This window comes from Rhynchophorus ferrugineus, unplaced genomic scaffold (assembly GCF_030347505.1).
Source record: "Rhynchophorus ferrugineus isolate W39M unplaced genomic scaffold, kcgeb_rfMv2 rfM1, whole genome shotgun sequence".
NCBI classification, from domain to species: Eukaryota; Metazoa; Arthropoda; class Insecta; order Coleoptera; family Curculionidae; genus Rhynchophorus; species Rhynchophorus ferrugineus.
Window position 1 is genome coordinate 81,331,885 of NW_027472580.1, and position 17,143 is coordinate 81,349,027.

At 32.6% G+C, this 17,143-nt stretch overlaps 1 protein-coding gene across 1 annotated transcript in view; it reads left to right on the forward strand.

The window, feature by feature from the left end:
* LOC143200255 (neurotrimin-like) overlaps positions 1-17,143 on the forward strand; it is a 328,665-nt gene that overhangs the window by 170,505 nt on the left and 141,017 nt on the right. The window contains exon 2 of the mRNA XM_076410681.1: positions 9,842-9,939. Coding sequence (XP_076266796.1) covers positions 9,842-9,939 — 98 coding nt within the window. The remainder of the gene's footprint in view (positions 1-9,841; positions 9,940-17,143) is intronic.

Here is a 17,143-nt window from a genome sequence, read left to right on the forward strand (position 1 = left end):
ATGAGAGATAGTTATATTGCTAAATTTGTATATTTCTCTTCCATATGTTATCAGAGTTTTCACAGCATTTATATATAACTTGCGAAAGTATATTGCAGTTTTCGAAACTTGAAATATATCGGTCTGCTTTTCAACTAAGATATTCTGAACCATTAACTGGAGTGAATAATATCTAGATGATGGTCAGCCTGATGAGAGAGGGAGAGGAGTATGTGAGAAGATTACACAAGTCCAAGAAACTTCTAAGTCGCGTTAGCAAGTCAAGCGGATTGTTATCATAAAGCAGTATTAACTACTTTTCGTTCAAATTATAGCTCTTCAAGGCACTTAAACCCGATAAAAAACCCAAAATATACTAACACAATTATTCTGTCCAGCCAAGGCTATGCTAATACAACATCAACCAGAGATGGAAAATGCAACATCAAACAATGACCAAATATCAAATAGTTGCAACTAGTCATCGTTAAACAAAACCTACTATAACTACTAATACTAAATCTCATTGTGTCAGTTCGTTCCCAACGCTAAGTGATCATTGAATAACCAATAATACTAATAAAGAAAATAAGTACTTGGATTCTAAAAACTAAATATATTAAAGGTGTTTTTCTTTGGCTATAAAAATAATTCACAATTTAATATGTTTCAAAACACATAGTGTGGTCACCACAACCATTTCAATTTGATTTTGGTTCTTTTGAAGCACATTTTGCCTGTTGAAATTGAGAATAAGGTCCTAATAATAAGGCATTTTGTCATCTATGCCTTTCTTATAGATAATGTATTATCAGGTAGACGAATCGTTTGCGTTCTTGCATTCAACTGGGAACATTTTTCTATTTTAGATATAATTTCAGAACCTATGAATTATAAGCTAAAAATCTTTAATAATAACACTTAATTCAATATACTTCAAACAAGTCAGATTTCAATATAGCAAAATTTGAGGTAAAATGTATTTAGTGCCTTATAATTTAAACTGTAAATTAAAAAAAGGTATTTAATAGTAGATTATTTCTATACTATGCCATTGTTAATGCTTAGTAAAATTGGGAAGAAATTAGAATTTTGGCTATTATAATAAATTACTAAAAAGTTTTTTGCCGTCATAAAAACGACATTTTCAAGAAAAATTACGTAATTGAATTTACTTTAATACATAAACGGGCATCTAAAATTAATTGCTGAAGAAAACATTAAAAATTTATGATATTTTAAACATTCATATAATTCATATTCTTATTCATTCATATCATTATATAAGGTAATGTGATCGTCCTGAAAGCTTTCCAGTTAAACATCGTTACAACAATTACATTATTTAGTAGTAGATTTATTTATTTTATCTGTTATACCCGAATATACATAAATTGAAGTGAATCTTCAGTTGTATGGGAAGTAGAGCAGAAGATTCTCACTTTTAAAATTGGGTTTTGTCATAATTCTTGATCCATGATCTAACATGTATGAAGGTCTTGATATATCGATTTTCAACAAGAATTCTTATTTGTTTTTTCTAATTTCAGCTTTTGCTTTGAATAAAGCACTTGAGAATTGCTGGGCAAATAAACATTTTGGCACGAAGCTCGATGCTTACCTCTATAAAACAGTTAATAAAACTTCTAAGTGACTATTTGCTTATAAATATATCTGTAGCCTAGATGATACCATATATATATATCCCTTGCAAGGCTGCCTACTGGAAAACATATTAGAGCACTTATTAAAGATTTCACTATATTTTACATTAATTTCAATTTTTTTTATTACTTAATTAATACATTGTTACTAGTTATTTCCGTCTAACCTACAATTTATCTTTATGATAACTTAAATCTAGGTATATAACTAGGACGACCCATCGGCCCTATCTCAGTCTCTGATGACATAATGTTTATGCATGTCACTGCTGTATTTTTTAATATATGCAACTCACTACACAACTCTACACAATATCAAATGGTTTGATCCTTTTGAGTCTGTGTCCTATTCTGGTGGTATCCAATAGTTCCAATATTTCAATATTCGTATGAGAATGGAGTCTTTCCTCATGCCCCCTTGAAATTCTCTTGATTTCTTGACTGACTGTGGGTATCTGAAGGTCTCGATGTAGGTAATCAGTCCTACAGTATTTGGGTGCACCCACAATATCTCTCAGGACTTTGTTCTGAAAAATGTGTATTTTATTTATGTTACTCTTTGCAGAACATCCCCATAATTGAACTCCGTATGTCCATATAGGTTTCAGTATTTGCTTATATAATAGCAATTTTACATGTACTGATAATTGTGATTTTCTTTCAATTAACCAGTACGTTTTCCTACATTTCAATTCCAGTTCTATTCTTTTCTTCTTTATATGTTACTTCCAGCGAAATTTTGCATCGAGATTCATTCCGAGATATTTAGCGTTGTTGCTCTATGGAATGATAGTATTATTTAATCTTATTGGTGCTTGTACGGTTTGTTTACAAGTGAAATGCACATGTACAAATTTCCTTTCATTAATTGTTATTTTCCAAGCTTGTTTCCAATTATTTATATTGTCACTTGCCTGTTGTCATTTTCGTGAGGCTTTTTCACTATTGCCTCCGACAACCATAATCACAATATAATCAGCAAATGTAGCTATCGTAATATTTTCCATCTGTGGTATATCACAAATGTAGAGTAGATAAAGCATTGGTCCCAGTACACTTCCTTGTGGTACACCTGCTTTAGCTTCTTTTATTGTAGAGGAAGCTTCTTCTTGTTTGACTCTAAACATTCTGTTTGTAATGCATGATTTTAATAGTTCGGTGTGTTGTTTTGGTAGAATTTTTTGTAGTTTTTGAACAAAATCTTCATGCCAAGCCTTATCGAAGGCTTGTGCTACATCTAAGAATATAGCTGAGCATACTTTTTCACTTTCGTAGGCTTTATCAGTAACATCTGTTATTCTGTGGACCTGGTCAATTGCTGAGTGCTTGTTAATAAACCCAAACTGGTGTGTAGGTATTAGGTTTTTTCTCTCTAAAAAATTAATTCATTAATTAATTAAAATATTAATCGGTGAGGATATACTTTATGAAACTATAAATTCAAACAAAATTCTGATGATTTCGTGAATTAAGCTCAAGGATTTCCGAAGTTGTAGATATTTCTAACCCGATAAAGTATCACCATCCTGCTGTGATGCATTACAATTGAATACTTTCAGCTCCAACAATAATTATGTGGTCTTTAACAGCAGCTTGCATTTTGAACAAATTGGTACAAAATTATTCCTTAATACAATATCTGGAACAAAACATCATATTTATTCTTCGGTACAGCAATAGCGAATTCAGGGGGAGGCTGTTGAATAACGTTTTATTAAATATTGGCTAAGGGTTTCAAACTGTATCAAAATCATCCACATGTGAGTGTAAATGTGACAAATCTAAAATTAAACTTTATATCCATACCAACACATAAACCGAAATCTTAAATTCGTTGCTGTGTTAAAACGTCTGGCAAATATTACTACTACCTACAGATGCACTATTACAAATTACACGTACGAACTCCTGGTAATACTATTTGATGGAGAATGGGAAATATATCGATAAGATCTTACGACATTTCCCTTTCAATTCAAAATTTATCATCCAACTCAATAGTTACAAAACCGTAATATTGAAGGTGTTGGAAGTATGCAAATATAGTAGCTATTTTTTGTTGACGTATGATTTCATTTCAATAACAATATGAATAAGTCATGATTCAAAATATTGTCGATCAGAAACTAACGTTACTCTGTACACAGGGAGAAAATATTAAAAATATAAATTAAATAATAAAAATGAAGTGATCTTAAATAATTTCGTACTATACATCAGGTGGTGCATAATTCTGAATAGGATCGAATGTTTCGTAGTTGCACAATCTGTCATGGTCATCGATATGGATTTTACAACTGTCCACCACTATCCAAGATTTAGGTTAATTTCTCAACAATTCATTCTCGTTTGAGCATACTCAAAAATCGATTAATCGATTAACCCTTAAAAACCCTTATTTTCAAACATTGGAACAAATGCTGACATGTGAAAGCACGCGGTTTAATAATCCTAGGCTTTTGTTCAGATGGTAGCTTCCCCTTTGTCTTTCTAAACAATTCCAATGGTTTTTAATTGATGGGGAATTATCATCATCAAACTCAATAAGAGGCACTCGTTGACAGTTTCTGATTTTGAACAAATATGCTGCAGTTGGTGCAGCATAACTTCGAACATATTTCACTAAATCCCCCTCCCATGTTTCAGATCATTTTCGATGATCTTGATCCATGTCTTTTTCGAAGTCGTTCGCTCTGTTTTCCACCCAAAAGGTCGATTTCGTTATAGAAGTGTGTGATGAATTCGTTCACCTTCCCTGGGACGGACGTGTCCGAACCATTGCAAACTACCTCTCTGAATTTTTTCTTCAACTGTGTCTTGAGTGTCACATATTAAAAAAATGACTTAATTTCTAATATAATCTAGGAGAGGAACATAAAAAAATTGCTTTAAGCATCGTATTTGAAGGACCTCAGTCTTGAATATATAGAGACTCTAACAGTATTCTAGCCTGAGAACCTTATAGAAGAATCTAAATCTAAATCTACATTTTCTAAATCTTAAGTAATACGTTGTTTAATAACCTAATTGTTGAATAAATAGGCTATTTCTTTCTGATTTTTACAATCAGCCAGAAAAGAACCAGTACAATTTATACAATCTTCATCCAACGGTTCTCCGTCCCGACCCCTCAAGCCTCTCAGCACCCTCTAATTCAGTAACACTATTATAATTACCATGTGTTTTACTTGTTATAAATGCCCCAGCTTCACTTTGTTGGATTTAAAAAAAGGAAATGGTGAAGAGTTATGAACAAATATTTTGCCTTAGCATATTGAATTCTCTTTCGCCAATTTGATCCCCGTTTTCTACTGGCGCCGTCTCTGGTAATGAAGCGGCTTTTGATTTATACCTCTAATAGTGTATATGCTTTTCACCGAAAATAACAATACTATGCAATAAGAAAGTCATTTTTTGCTATAAAAGCAATGTTTATGGTATAAAAAATCTGCATTCAAAATATACAGAATTTAATTCATTTAGTTTTCAATCATTTCTATCATTTTTAATGATTTTAATAGCTTAGTTACACAGCATTTTTGCATTAGACATGAATGTTCATTTAGTAAAGTCTTCAGTTCCTTGTCTTTTCATTTTAGCGGTCCTGCCTAATAGAGAACGCCTTACATATCAGAATCCTTGATCTCACCATCACCATTTTTGAAGAACCTAAACTCATGTCCTCACGCAATTTTAGCTAGAGCATGTTTCTTATATATTTCGACATAAATAAGGTTATTTTTGCAAAACAGCAATGGAATAAAATTTTCGCGAAATACTTCCTTTCAGTAACATATTTTAAGATTAAACGAAAACGTCATTATAAAGAACGAATAGTGGTCTGAGCTATACCAGGTGTCTCGGTTTCGGAAAAAAACTACATAATTTTCAATAATATGGAAATATTTGTCTATTTAACGCATTGGCCATTTTATTCTATACACCTGGTATTGTTTGGGCTCGGCATCGGCTTCAAAGTGATCAGTTGGTGGTAGTTAAAATAATATAGTAAATAGATAGATAGGTTTAGGTTGGTGTTAAGCAAAGTTTTGTATATATAATAGAATATAAAATACGTGTAGCATATAGGTTATATAATGTTTTTGATTAATTTTACTTAGTTACCAAAAGGATTATTAGGTACATGTTTTATTTTAAAATGTTTTTGTGTCAAAAATCTAAGCTTCATTATTTTTTAATTTCTAGTGAGTTCATTTTGAAGTGGATTCGACTTTTTTGTTAGAATATGTTATTTTTCTCTTTTTAGTGTTAGATATTTACTTAATAAATTACGCAGTTATTTTATATACTATTACAATGAGTAGCAATTATGTGTATGAGAAAAAATGGGAATAAACAACAATAATTGAAAATAACTAGCGTTTCAGGCCCCAGTGTCCACTACTATATAGACTAGGTAATTTTACAAATGTTCTAATTACACAACAACAAATAAAGTTATTGTCACCGCTAGGTATCGAACCTGCGACCTCCGTTTGGGAGCTAAAGGCTTTAACTATTACACCATAGAAGCACATGTCTAGAATATCCCTGCGACGTCTTACAAACTATAGTTAGTGCTTAAAAAGCAAACTGGATGGCTTTTGCACTGAACGACTTCCGAATTTCCATCACATCAGCTCAGCAGTAACATGCCTATATATCTGATTATTTTAGATAAAAAATATATGGAAACTTTGTACGTGCCTTTAAAATTTGAGCTTCTGTCGATTTCCCCCCTTCCCCCAAAATATCCTGATTTGTAAGTCCACTTTTTCGAATAAAAAAATAATTTTGAAAATCGGTTCACATTTGACGGCGAAATCGGCGAACATACATTAAAAAAAATTATATATATATACAACCGAACATAGAACCTTCTCCTTTTTCGAAGTCGGTTAAAAAATAAATGCCGTCGTTATGAACAATTTATTATAAGTAGAACAATTGTCAAAACAGCGAGAATTATGCATCCAATATTATAAAAGTTAATCCACTCTAATTCAAATTCAAATCCCGTGAATTCGTTATTATTTATTTAAATTAGGCCCGAAAATCTCCTGCGAAGCTGCGAAGTTTTCCGTGTTCCTCACCTTGATAATAACGTATCACTGTCCTGCTACCACACATTATACCCGATGCGGCGCCGGTCCACTGCAACCGACCGTTCCCTCGCGACCTCAAATTGCACCACGAGTCCGTCAAAAAGCGTATAAGTTTCTCAAAGTTCGCCGTACAATTCCATTTTATTTCCGACACGGCACGTAAATTTATTCATATATTTGAATAAGGACGGATTTTCCGTATAGGAAAAAGCCACTTTGCCCGGAAAATTCCTGAACGGATTTCTGGCGCATATTGGAACCGGCTTCGAGATACAGACTTGTGTCTCTGTCTCTATGTACTAGAGCTCGTTTTTTTACGGCTTTATTCGAACCCCGTACGAGGGCCTCGCTATTTGTTTGATGTATTTTATTTGTTTTTCCCCTTTGACTTTATTATCTTTAATAAAAGGTGTTTTTATCGTTTGTTTTTAACGGATTACTAGCTATTTTATTTGCATTTACACCCTTATCCTTTTATTATTAACTAGAACCTATATATTTTTTGTAAAAATGAAAGAACGTAAAAAATGACAAGAAAATAGAATAGCATAAAATAAAACTATTAAACAATATAAGTCAAAGATTGAAAAAGTAGTAAATTTAAATTAAAAACAAATCCATAAATAACCAGCAACGAAATCTAAGAGATGACGATCCAAACAAATTATACCCTTTGGAATGTCTACACAATCCACCTAATAAGGCGGCTACGTAAAATTTGGACAGGTATCCAGAAAGGAACTCCAAATCAAAGAAAATGATATTAAGAATAATTTGCTAAACCTAGAATGTGAAAATTCTAAGATTCAATTAGTCACGCCAAAATTACTTAACCTCTTTCTTACTAGTGTAGCGTGTATGCTATGAATGCAGTCAAAATTAATTCATTATACAAGAGTCATCATGCATCTGTTAAAAGCTCTCTTTCTATGTATTTATATTTATCAATTAGTCTAATACTTGGTGATAAAAATAAATCATTGAAGACATGTTTTTTTCAATATTTTTCAATAATTTATTTCAAATATCAAAATATATTTATTTGAAATTGTATGTGCATATTATGAAAGCTATATATGTGGAATACACATGTACATTATTTTTCCTGGACATATTTGACCTATGACATTCCAGCGAATGATTCATATAGTGTATTCAAAGTTTATTTTTATATATATATCATCATATGTTAGTGCTATTTTCAATTCCTGGAAAATGTACCAACTGGCAACAGTCTCTACTGTTAGTCAGTTAATTATTATCCAAATTATAAATCCAAATTATAATACCCAATGAAGAATATACAAGGAAGAGATGCAAGGTTTGCAAAATCCAGAAGATCTATATATGCAAGAAATGTGTGTGTTTTCACACAGCGTGTTTTTCACAATTTCATGAGCGATGCCATCAACTTTGGTCAGATTTTTATATAATCAACAGTTTTGCGCAATCTGTGTAAATTGCAGTACTTTGTCCAGATGGCAACACATACGACCAGTTTGTACTAATTATAATGTTATTTCTATTACTTTAAAGTTCATGAAAAATATCATAAATTTTCACAATTTTTATTTTTGGGCAGAAATGGGTTAATAAAAGGACAATTGCTGCAAAAACTACCAAAAAAGTGATCTATAAAACTTACCTGCTTGGTCAATACAGCATTTCAATTAAAATATGTTCAAGACGCTTGAAATATGACTAAAATGATGATGATTACAAGATATGAAAAATTCCAAAATAAATAAAAGCAAGTGACAATAAAAATAAGTATCTCAGAATCAACCATGATAACAAACTTCGATGGAAGGAACATATAAAGAAATATTGCAAGAAAATCGTAATTACAGTAAGTAATAAATCGCTAGTATACAAGCAAGTATTGAAACTCATATGGACATACGAAATTCAATTTTAGGGATTCTCTGCGAAAAATAATATAAATACAATACAAGTTTATATATATATATATATATATATATATATATATATATATATATTAAAGTCTACATTTTACCAACTGTAGGTTCATCTGGACTGGCCTTACAGTTTAACGATCCTCAGCATTAAGCCTACCGACTGGCGAGTAACCAACTTAGAAACCACCCCAGAAGGGCTCCGGTCTTACCCAGCCTGCTTGCTGGCGTGACTGTGATCATTTTCCTTGTCGGATTTTGCACTCTTGCCTAAATATTAAACAATCACAAACATAAATTTACGACCAGGTCCCAGCACGATTGGAACTCGCGACTATCGAAACAGTAGGTGGACCGTCCTGTCGCCTTTATCACTGCGCGAATCCGACGCGAAGGATTAGTAACAATCTAGTAACTAAATAATGATATAAATATTGAAGATGTTGCAACATTTGATTCATCTACTAAATGAGTACTACGAGTGTGGCCTAATAAAAATATTATATAAAGACCATATTGGGGCGATTTTTGCCGATATATCAAAACTTAAATTTATAATTTCTATATAATTTTTAGTGAACAATTTATTTAATTTTAAATTAAATCACATCTATATTGCTTCATATATAAGGAAGGAATGAGGCCAAAACAATGATTAAAATTGAAAAGTTCCCTTTTCAAACATCAAAATGCCAATTTTACTTAATTAAACTGGAACAAAACATATAAGTTAAATTATCAATATTTTTCATTCATTTGTTCATATTTTGCAGCATTATTTATATTTGTTATTGTTTTGCAACTTACTTTTCTAAAACAGTAAAACAATCGACAAAATCAATTTAACACTTTATAGCAATGAAGAACCCATGGGTTAAAAAACCCAAATATTTCTATAAAAGTGTTGGGATGTTACACATTTTTTATCACTCGTTTTATTGATGTTTTACGATGGATTTTTATCTCCCAGCCTATTATTTCTTAAAATCTATCGAACATTCCCCGTATATCTATATTTTTATCGCGCGCTTTTATGTATTATGGGCCGAAAGCAGCTTTAAAGGGTCCCGAGAATAACGACCATTTTTTCCGAGACATATTGTTTGGCCCATTCGGTTTATTTTGTTTCAACGGGATAATCCGACATAGTGTCTCATTTTTTTTCTCTCGGTTTCAGACGTACCGAGCTTCTCCGGACCCCTGCGGAACGAGACGGTGGCAATTGGACGGGAAGCAGTTTTGGAATGCGGTGTCGACAATTTGTCAGTGTTTAAGGTAAATGTTTATTTTTATTACTTATTTATTCATTCGTTTTACAATTACATATAAGCAAAATTATGATATAACGTAATAATAAGAGTAAGAATAATTTTATGCATAATATTTCTACATTTGATGTTTTATTTTATCAAAATATGTGACCTAATATAAGTTCTGTAATTGGATTTAAACGCTTGGAATTTACTTGAACATTAAAGGCTATATGAGGTTGTATGCTGTATCGCCTATACAAACAATATTAATGATCTTATTGCATTTTAATATAAACAACACCCTTAATTCTCACTCAACATATCACATCGCAAGGTCAGACTTAAACATACCATTTTTTAGAGAGAATGGGGCTGCCTGTTTCTCTTAATGTCTCCAAATTCTACAGCTTAGCAACATGGATCAGTGCTATCCTCCTTTGGCGGCCATATAACCAAAATTACATTCTTCTACCCCGATTTGGTGATCTTATATTAGAGCAACTTCAACTCATATTTGAGATTTTTTGTCCTGGCCTAAAACCAGGCGGTGGTATGCGCGACTCATACCTGGTAGTGGAGACTTGCCTTGGAATGACCAGTTGGACCGGGTTATGAAGGACAACCTCTGGGTTTACCAATACTCTATACGGAAACCGCCACTCAGTTGGCAGCTGCGAGTTCCTACTGCAACTGCATTAAATTTGGGGATATGGCAGCCGTTATTGGGCACGAGAACACGAAATAGCAGATGGTGGAACTAACTATTGATTCGCAAACTTGAGTTAACACATGACTGGATGTGTAGGGGGGCAAAAGTTATGACAGCAGCGACAGATGAGGTCATTTCAGGGCAAAAAAAGGGGGAGGTGAGAGGTCACGCGGTGCTAAGTTCCCAGCATGTCGACCAGCTCGCGAAACAGTACGCTTTCAGAAGAACTGGAGCTGAGTTGTTGTTCGTGGAATGATATAAATTGCTTGATTTCTGGAGTGTCAATTTCCTTATGATTTTGATTATTTCGGAGAAATAATGGAGCGTTTAAAAATCATCTGAAGAGCTTGTTTTGGAAAATTGAAGCTGTTTCACCCGGATGCGTGTTACAAACTTGAAGTAGACATTAGATCCGTAGAGTAGAACGGATCGAATTTACATCTTGTAATATAAGCATTTGATGGAGATGAGAAGTCTGCTAGAAGGGCAAAAGAGAAGATAGCAGGTTTACTATTCCGGAAACTTTCTGGTTTTCAGGTGGTTGATTTGCAACCTTCAGGATTTGAACCACTTGACCGCATGATCGAGCTGCTTCTGTTCTTGAATTGTAACCTTGAACCTGGAGGCCATGAAGAAAGCAGTGCCGTCAACGTAAAACGCGCCGTGAATGTGTTCTTTTCTCGGCAGATCTGAAATAAAGAGGTTTAATAAGGCTGGGACCAGCGGGGAACTTTGAGGTGTCACTGTCGATTTGTTTTCGATTGGAAAGTCTTTTCCTGATATAGATCTGGAAAAATCTGTCCGAAAGATGAAACTTGATGAGAGCGCTTAGGTCTTTGCGATCAAATCGTCGCGCCTTTTCGAAGGCTTTGGTTATGTCCAGGAGGATTACTCAAAGCTTTTTACGTTAGTCAATAGCGTGATGGATGTATGCGGTCAGACAAGTTCACCATTGAGTATTTTACATCGTCCTTGAAACCTATTTTATAGTAACAAATCCTAAATCTTAAATCTTACACAGCGACTAATTTGAGCATTACTCAAACTCAACAAAACCTTGTCGAAAAATACTTCGTGTAACTGCAGAATGATTGCCAATCCAACATCAGCCTCCTCTGTTGCTAGCCTCTGTCAGTTTTTCATTTATTTATATATGGTTGTTACAGTTGTTAGAGTATACAGCGTCCTTAACTAAACAAATTTAAATCGGACTAAACATAATGTTAGTATTTAATTGTGAACCAAAAACCTTTTTATGGCTTAAAAAATTAAATGACAGCATTGTGAAATAATTATCTGTTATTCAGACTTTTACATCATTTGAAAAACAAGTTCCGTTATTTTCGCTATTTATAATAGTTGCCTAAAAATTACACGTTTTTGCGGTTAAGATTATTTTGAGAAATTCTTATTAAAATTTAGCTTTTTATTCCATATTTACTCTACATTAATTACTACAAAACTTAATAGTAATAATATCACAAATAATGATTTTTATTATATGTCAGATGTTCAATAAGTTTATAGAATTGAATTGAAAATTAAATTTAATTTTCATAGTTTTCTAACCTCTTCCTGTCTACTACTTAACAAAGTTCAGTGGTCATGATATTTCTTGTAAATAGTAAAATATGATATATTGAAATGATACTAGATTTTTAGATCTCTATTATGTTTCTGGTTTCTAGATGTGATGAACATATTGGCCAATCCAGAGTTTATTACAGTTATATTAGTATTTACAATTTAATGAAATCTCAATCTGATCTTTTTATCACGCAAAAAATATAGTAAGCTGCACCCATTTGATATATAACATTATCAGATTTATATCATTGATCAGACAAGAGAAATATTTTTTAGAACATTGAAAATGCATTGCGAGAAGTTTTACTTTTTTACTTCAGCTTGAATAGAAATGCATCTGAGGGTCATCGAACGTCGTGCGTAGCTTTTGGTAACTACGCTTCATTGATTTAAATATATAGATACTAATTATGTTATTTTAAAAGTGATGATTTTTACTCCGAGGACAGAGAGCATCCTGGGCTGTCAAAAAAGTTCAAGAGAAGGGTTTGAAAGCATTAGTCTATGAAACCATCAATGGACATTGCAATAGACTATAATTGATGTATTAGAGCCGAACCCTGAATGAGAAACGGCTGGAATACGAACAAAGATACAACAATGTTATTCTTCAGTACGTTAACGCTCGAAATTTTATGAGAACCAAGAAAATTTAGCTGAAAACAATAAAATATAAAGTTCTACCATATCCACAATAATCCCCAGATCTTGCTCCAGCTTCTGCTACTTGTTTCGACATGAGTATTGACCTATCTGAGTAGTGCTTCACTTCTTATGAAGATACAAAAAAGAGGGTCGATGCATGGATAACCTAAAAAACCCCGTTATTGCGAGATGAAATCTCTAAATTTTACAAAAGTTGAGAAAAAGTAGCGGCTATCGATGGATTATACATTGACAAAATACTTTGTATCGATTTTTGAAACTAATTTATAGGCCTGATATTAGTGTTAAATCTAGAATAGGGAAAATCCCGATTAGATCCATCCACCATTGTATACAAAACTTATGTTCTCAAGTTATGTGCAAATATTTCTGAAATATGACTATAATTCTAGATATTAACTAATTTTTGGTTAAATGACCGCAAAACCGCTTTATATCGAGAGAATATATAGATAGTTTTCAAGATCTTGTTGAAACGTCATTAAATCAAGAAAAACTGAGGGTTTATATGTCTTATTGTGTAGAATAATTTATCAATATAAGTCCGCAGGAATAAAAAAACTGTATTAGCTGACTACTTAACATACCTTCTAAATCATTAAGCAACATATTGAATAAGTGCGTTTGTAAAAACTATTAAGAAAATAAAATCAACTTTCAGAAAAATAAACTTCTCGATACAACAAATCATTCGTGGATGTTGTAAAATGCGAAAAGAAACTTTTCCTTAGCTAAACCGTAACCGACTAGGAAAAATTTAATTACGAAACTTCTCGAAACTTATCCTTCTTAATGCCAAATAATTCACCGAACTTTACAATGCCCCTCTACCGTCCCACCACCTCCCGCAAAAAAGGTCATAGCATAAAGTTAATACACGTACTTCGACGTAGACCTCGAGAAGAAACGCTGTAATAAAACATCTAACTAATAATCCTGGCCAGGAATTGCAACGACCGAACTGGCGGCACATCTCGTCGCTCGTTCCCGACACTCTGGCCCAGGCCCCCTAGCCGTTGCGAATTTATCCCGCCTGCGACGGATTCTTTTAAACGCAATCCTCGTTTAAAACAATGCTGCCTTCCTGGACTTTATCTACTTTCGCCGGCGAATCGCTACCGTGCTCGTCCGTTGTCTTTTATCTCTTTAATTTTCACCACGGCATAAATGTCGAGATAAATGAGAACGCCGGATATTTCTTTCGCCTTTAATTTTCTAAAGTTATAGAAGCGGAGCCCCAATTAATAGTTGAAAAAGAATTTCGACGAGTAAAAACTGTTTCTTTTTCCACTTTTCACTTTCCGAGACCTAATTAGCGATTCTGGTGGAAACAAAGAAAAAATATTTAATTTTGGTTATTGTTTTAGCGGTCTTTTAGGCCAGGATGTTGCGGAAATATCAGATTAAAAAATAAAATACTTTGTAGAGGGGAAAAGCACATATTACTGAAGTTGTTGAAGAAGTTTTTCCAATTTGTATTTGTATACTAATTAAGATTATTACGTCTAACCTTCTAAATTGATACTAACCAGAGCTGTAATATTATTATGACAAAAAAATCTAAAAGTTACTTTATCAAAAGCCCATTAGACAAATTTGGTACATAAAAACAATCCACATTTCCTTGACTTATACTATACTAAATGTACTTTAAACGTGTTTTTTTTTAGATATATTTTAAAGTCTCTTTTTACCAACTATGGGTTTATCTTGACTGGGCCTAAAGTTTAATGTGGGCTCCGAACCACGGTCTTCAGCATTAAGCCTACCGACTGGCGAGTGACCAACTTTAAAAATCATCCCAGAAGACATCCGGCCTTACCCAGCCTGGTTACTGGCGTGATTGGCTTATTTTTCTAGTAAAAAGATATTATAAAAATATATAAACTATTTAATATTTCTATGCATGTGTCTTTAAAAAAATTTAAAAAAACCACAGAGCAACACTAACAGAAGGGGCAAAAGTCCCGCTACCATTTTGAATTGCCTCTTGGTTATGTGACGTTTACCTCAGTTTCGCTTTAACCATTGTGTTATGTAGACGTCCAAATTTTATTACGCATGAATATACGCCACAAGAACGAGCTGAAAAAAAAACAATATTAATTGAAAATAATCGTTCCATTATTGCCACTCAGCGCAAATTGCACCAAAAATATCCTAATCTTCCAGTGCTTCACAAAACCTCAATGTATCGTTTACATGCAAATGCAAAAATTCTACGATTTATGTAGTTGTGCCAAAGGATGCCACTAAAGTTATAAAACCTGAAGTCAACCCAAAGAAAGCATCGGGATATTATTTAATATCCAGAAAAAGTGCTGCAATATCTACGAAGAAAACGAATTTTAAACTTTATATATTTACTTTATATATATATATATATATATATATATATTTATATATAGTTATAACTAATGAACACCTATAGCTATCGAAAAAGCTTGACGTGTAGGATTTATCTTCAGAAATGAAAAACTTCAAAAACATACTACATTAATAAATTAGTTCGCATAAAATGTTATGTACCACAAGTGGAAACTGTCACAACAACTACATTAACTGTTTATTCTGTTATACTTACTGTTAAACATAATAATGAAGGAGCAATCAGAAAATTGTAACTGAAATATGACAATATAAGCTCCAATAACAAAAACAGTACTTAAACTATCATCTTATATATCAATAACGCTAAGTAATTTAGGAAAAATCTCGATGCGAAACTCTTTTAAACAAAAAAACCTGTACGTAAATTATAAAAAATTTATTGGTTAATTGCAAGAAATTCTGAATTATCGTACATAGTAAGTTGCTGTGGAATGAGAAGATTTTAAAACCGATATGTAACTATTCATTTTCAGTGATCAATAATATAAATAAAATGTAATTTTGTCAGCACAAACTTCCAAGAGGATAAATGATGTTATAGGAATCATTACTTCAATGGTAAAGGTAAAAACAATTGAAAATCTAGGATAATAGAAGACATATGGTCTCAAATTGTTAAAAAAGTTATTGAGAGCTCCAAATTAGACAACATTTCAGCCAGTTGTGACATCAATTTGACAAAAATCATATTCCAATAGAAATAACAAACAATTTCCAAATTTATATAAGATATGTTTTTATGCTTTGGTTTGTTGTACAACTGTAAAAGTCAACATTTACAACCTTGTATGCACTCAGCACTCCAAAGATGGTCGATATAGCTTTTAGCTAATAGTTTACTTCTGTTGCGTTTTTCCTCATAATGATTAGAAGACAATGTAGTGTCTGAATTAAATTTTATTACTTGGTGCAGTGCGTTACATATGATATGAATATATATAATAAAACTGCCTATTTTGACTATTAATGGTACTAAGGTATTAAATCAAAACACCATAAGCATAAAAACACTACTAAAATGTTATTGTAGAATTAATACGGTTTCGTTATGAAACAACGCAGCTTCATCCAATGATTTTTGATCTCAATGATTCACTCTTAACTGATATTATTTTATGCAATTTTTTTGGAACAATCCTTGTATACTAATTAAATTTAAATATGAAAACTTTTCCGAACTCGATAAACAGGCCGCTTCTCATTATAATTATTCAGCTATTAATTTGAATCTCGTCCGGTAACTTAGATAATTAAATTAAACGAAAAAAGGAAAGAAAGAAACGTTGAAGAGCTCTGAGGGGTCGTATTTTTCATTATCCAGACACTTAAGCCTTGATGAACTTTAATGGGGTAAAGTTAGCGAGAATAAGAAAAAAAGCAACATTCGGAAACAACACACCTGTTAAAGATTAAGTACCGAGTGGCAGAGTAATGGTGATTATCTTTATGATTATTTAGAAAACATACATGAAAAGCTAATCTTCAACGATATCTGGCATTGCGTTAAAGTTGAGTGGAACCATCTAAATTGTATGACTCCTTGCCGGATCCATTTTTTTCATTTTGGTTATTGCTTCATTCCACTCTTTTCTAATTCTTCCAAACTATGATGTGTTCCCTGCTTCTTCCTTTTTACCTTATTAAATTAATTTTTGTATTTTCTTATTAATTTTATTCCCATTTTCATCCGCCAATTTTACGCTTTTTATCATCTTCGTCGCCTTACTGGAGAGAAATGGAAAATGGTAAGTCCATATGTACATCTCCCCATCTAGTATCAACTTACCATATCCTATCATTACAGTTTTGCCCTGCTGCATCTCTTCCTTCGCTTAATTTCTTATTTTACTTCGTATTAGCTTCTGCTCCTTAG